Source organism: Sapajus apella, unplaced genomic scaffold (assembly GCF_009761245.1).
Source record: "Sapajus apella isolate SASKATOON/1434 unplaced genomic scaffold, GSC_monkey_1.0 scaffold5191, whole genome shotgun sequence".
NCBI classification, from domain to species: domain Eukaryota; kingdom Metazoa; phylum Chordata; class Mammalia; order Primates; family Cebidae; genus Sapajus; species Sapajus apella.
The window spans coordinates 1-4,790 of NW_022442115.1; the positions used below are offsets into that span (position 1 = coordinate 1).

General features: G+C 54.3%; 1 protein-coding gene across 1 annotated transcript; it reads left to right on the plus strand.

The window, feature by feature from the left end:
- The first annotated feature begins 364 nt into the window (after window positions 1-364).
- On the plus strand, window positions 365-2,000 carry LOC116547870 (golgin subfamily A member 6C-like). The gene is made up of 3 exons (XM_032273645.1): window positions 365-454; window positions 1,636-1,722; window positions 1,830-2,000. Exons 1-3 carry the CDS (start codon window positions 440-442, stop codon window positions 1,998-2,000), a joined length of 273 nt encoding a protein of 90 aa, XP_032129536.1. The 5' UTR covers window positions 365-439.
- The last annotated feature ends 2,790 nt before the right edge of the window (window positions 2,001-4,790 follow it).

Sequence of the window (4,790 nt, forward strand, 5' to 3'; positions counted from 1 at the left end):
TATTGTCTGACTTCCATTTGTGAGGGTGAAATGAGATTCGTTATTGCCATTGTGTTTTTGTTAATCCCTAGTACACGGCCTGCTGTAAACACCCAGGACACCCAGGAAAGGGTCCTTGCTGTTTGGTTTTCCTTATCCACAGTCTCAAGGGGAAGCCAGCCCAATGAGAACAGCCTTTTGCTGTCAGGCTGTCCCTTTAAGAGTCACTGAAAGGGCCCCAGGGTGGGATGGTGGGAGATAAGCACCTTGAGAGGAGCTGGCACAGAGGAGTTCTGGGACAAAGGGTCCGAGAGGCAGAACAGGAAGTGCTGCCAGCTAATGAGGGGGAAAGGAAGTCAGAGGCTTGGTCACTGAGGAGACAGAACATCTCCATGTGCACTCTCATCTCTTGTAGTCAGCAGCAGGTGGTCCCAAGGAGGGCCCTGCACCATGTGCCACCATGAAAGATCCAGAGGTAAGAGGCCCTGAGCTGAGGTACAGTGACCCTGCAGGCCAGCCCTCCACCCTCCTCCCACAGTGGCGGCTGGGTGCCCCTCTGCCAGCCGAGACAGCCCCTACACACCCCAACCCTAATGATTGTTCTCTCTACCTCTCCCCCGATCCTCCCCCAACTCCTCCTCTCTGCAGGTGCCTCAGAGCACACACCAACTACAAATAGGCCTGGACTCGAGCTCCGTCACAACCAGTCAACTGAATAACACCATGGACTTATTGGTAAGAGTCCAGTGGAGTCCCCTGATTCCACGCTGCCAATTCTGGGCTCCAGTTTCCCCTTGGGGCTGCTGTGGGTGAGTTGAAGGGCGCTATGGAGAGCCAGCACTGGATGCAGAGCTCAGAGGCCAAATGCCCGCCCTGCTCTTACTTGGCTGTGGCCTTGGCCAAGTTCTAGGTGGGAGACTGGGTACTTGTACTGTGACAGTACAGAACAGTAGCTTTAGTATGTTACCATTTGTGTATAGAGGAAACGTGTGTGTGTGTGTGTGTGTATGTACTATGATAATATACATAAGACATGTCTGCAAGGATTTGTAAAACACTCAGGAGAGAGCACAGGTGGCTGGGAGATACTTCTCTTCTGTACTTTCTGAGTTTTGGACTATGCGAATGTATCATCCTTTCAAAAAGTGAGGAGAAGACTAATTTCTCCCTTCCTGTCTGTGCCCCCACCCCCAGCAGGAAAAAAAATGGACTTAGAGGATCAGATGGACCTGGGTGTTCAAATCCCAGCTCTGTCTAAGTGACCTTAGGCAACCACTTAACCTCTAATACTCCATGTTTTCCATCTACCCAATAGAGGTAATGGTAGCAACTGCTTCACATGGCGGCTGTGAGGTTAAATGGGATTGTTACCACACTACCTGGTGACACACTCAATAAAGGTTCCAACAGCGGTAGTAACAACAGGAATAACAATAGAATATGATCTGATCTCTCTGGGCCTCTGTTAGCCAGCTGTAAATTTCATCTCTTTGCCTGTCCCTTCCAACTTTACTGAGTTCTTTTAAAATCCAGACCATGGGCCTTGATCTTTACTGACTGAGTTGTGTATGAAGCCCAGCGCTAGCCCTTTTAAGGGACACTGTGTAGAATGGCCCAGGCTCTCCAGATTGAAGCTTCTCCCTCTCCACCCTGCAGCCCTCATGCCGCTGTGAAGCAGTCCTTGAGCAGCAGTTACAGCAGTTTGTACAGGAGCGGGAACTGCTAAAAGCACAGGTGGCAGAGGTGAGACTTTGCAGAGGGAGGGATGTGGAAGGAAGATGACCCCAGGTGGCCAGGAGCAGGTGAGGACCAGTGACAGCCCTTCCTAACTTCTGGGTCCATTCTTGCAGGTGACGGGGTGTCTTAAGAAAGCTCAGCTAGAAAGAGACGCATACGCTCAACAACTCAAAACAGAGAGGGCGCGGTGGCAGCAACAATTGCTGAAAATGGCAGGAGAAGTGAGAGCTGACCCTTCAGCCCCCACCTTAGATGGTTCACTGGATCTTCCTGGGCATCTGTAAAAAGAATAGTCCAGCCAGGGGTGGTCACGGGACTGGGCTTTGTGGAGCTGGCGGCGGAGAGGGAGATGGTAGTCTATCCAGCCACCAGCCCCTCTCTCCACGGCCCTTTCCCCCTGTGCTTTGGGCAGATTGAAATATTCAAAATGGAGAAAAGACAGGACGCAATTAAAATTGAGGAGCTGAAGGGGAGCCTTGCCCACCTACAAAACCATCTGGGTAAGATGGGGCTGTCGTGACCAGGGAGCAGGACTGGCATCAGATGGCTGTGGGGGTGGCTTAGAGTGCCCCAGGGAGGTGGGTGGCTGGAAGGGCTTTGAGGCAGAGGGAAAGAGGTCTGTGCTAGGAGACGGCAAGTCTCGTAATCTCCATGAGCCTCAGTGTCCCCATCAGAAAGAGGGAGGGATGCCTGTCGTCAGCCACCCACAGTGTTCTCTATGTGAAAGTGGCTTGGAAGACTGGCTACCATTTGGGTGCGAGGAATCATTAGCAGTGAGGCCAGGCTTGGGGAGCCTGAGAGGAGCTGTGCACCCAGAAGAGATTTTTTTGTTTTTTGTTTTGCGAATCCAGAGGCCCTCATTGTCTGCTTCCTTTCTCAGTTGAACCCCCAATCCCAAAGCCCCCAGCAGGGCACTCTGACTTGGAGAAAAACCTAAAAACTGAAATCAAGTACCTGAGAGACGAGCTGCGGGAACAGCAGAGACTGCAGGAGGTGAAAATGAGGCTCTGGGAGCGGGAGGTGAGGCTGAGAGAACAGGAGGAGAGGCTTCTTGAGCAGGAGGGGCTCCAGGAGCAGGAGGAGGAGCTGATGTGTTGTCCACCTGGGGAGACCGCCCTCCTTCCCATCCCTCTGGGCCTTTGTTTTCCCACCTGTAAAATGGGGGAGTATATGAAATGGGGCTTCTGAAGACACCTGTGAGCACAGTATTGCTCTGATGGCTGTGGGAGAAAGGAGACAATTTTTCTAACCTCCCTCCACCCTTCCTGGTGCCATGGGAGGCAGTCCCCAAGTTTTGGGGTCTCCAGCTGCAGTGGGTGGCCGCTGATTGCTTCTCTCTGTCCAGAAGAACCAGAACAGGAGCGCACTGCATTTGGACCAGGAAGGAAAGGAGCTGCAGGAGAAGCTTGGCGAACAGGAGACGGTAACTCCTGCCCCATCCAGGAGGGCTGGGAGGCAGGCACCGGCCTCTGGGGAGGGGAGGTGCAAGGCCACAGGCAGCTCCACCCTGGGGGCAGGTGATCCCACACCCTCCAGGGCAGTTCTGTGACCGTTTCTTGCTTCCTGTCCTCTGACTTTTAGAGGCGGGTAGCTCTGGGCTCCTCCCAGGTCTGGACATCATCATCCCAGCTCGAGGGATGGAGCTCCCCAGTCATAGGGCAAGAGAGACAGTGGTGTGAGAGGCTCTTTATGCTGGGTGCGGTGGCTCACCCCTGTAATCCGAGCACTTTGGGAGGCTGAGGCAGGAGAATCCCTTAAGATCAGGAGTTTGAGTTCAGCCTGGCCAACATGGCGAAACCTCATCTCTACTAAAATTACAACCACCACCAGCACAACAAAGCTGGGCGTGGTGGTGCACACCAGTAATCCCAGCTACTCAGGGGGCTGAGGCATGAGCATCGCTTGAGCCTGGGAGCTGGAGGTTGCAGTGAGCTGAGTTTGCACCACGACTCTCCAGCCTGGGCCACAGAGTGACACTCTGTCTCAAAACAGAGCAGAGCAAATCAAATCAAAGCAAAACAAAACGAAAGTCTCCTTAGATCCAAACTGGATTCCGGCCTTGATTCCACTAGTCACCATTCAACTACTTGCATCTCTTAGTCTCTGTTTCTTTAACTTCCAAAGGAAGTTAGCGTTTTCCTTGCGTGTGTGCTGAGGATTAAATGAGATGATGCGTGGAAAGCATTAGGCATGTAGCACACTTGGCAGATGGTGGTCGGCTCCCTGTGCTTTTCCCCAGTCTGTGGCCTACAGTTTAAATGGTGGAAGGAAGGACGTGAGATTTGAGGCTGGGGAAGAGGCATGGGGTTCTAGGCAAGGGAGGCAGTCTCTTAGGCTGGAGCCAGGGGCCAGGCGCCTGGGCAGGCCACATTCCTCTGTGGCCCCTCCCAGACCCCCTTATGCTCTTGGTTTCTCCACCTTCTGATTCATCTGGACCCTCACCCCTTCCGGGAGCCAGTGTTCAGACACCATCGTGACTGACAGGTGCACTCTCCGAGACCCCAAGGGTAGGGGCTGCACTCCACCTCCCTGCCCCGTCTGTCCTGTGTATGCCCCTACAAGAATGCTCCCCTCTTGCCTTCAGGTGCCATTTCTGAACGCTGCTGGAGCCGGTGCCCAGGAGGAGCAGGCACGGCTCTGTGAGCAGCTCCAGAAACAACAGGTGTGCAGCCAGCACCAGGGTCACCCAGTGGCCTCGGCCCTGAGGGAGCCAGAGGCAGCGACCGCAGCCACAGGGACTAGGAGAGACCGTGGGTGTGGGGAGACCCAGCGGGCCCTGCAGGGCACCATCGACAAGCTGCAGGTGAGTGAGTCCTGGCAGGTGCCATGAAGGGTGGGGTGGGGTAGGTCGCTGCCGAGATGTGACCCCGTTATTTCGGCTCCAGAATGACTTCATGGCCCTCGTGAAGGAAAATGCGGACCTGAAGGAGCGGGTGGAAAAACTAGAACTCGGACTCATCCAGCTCTCTGGAAAGAGAGACATGATAAGTGAGCAGGAGGCCAGGGCAGGGCAGGGGAGCTGCAGGGTGGTGGGAGGGGCCCCAGTGTCTGAGCCTGTCCTCCCACAGGAAAGT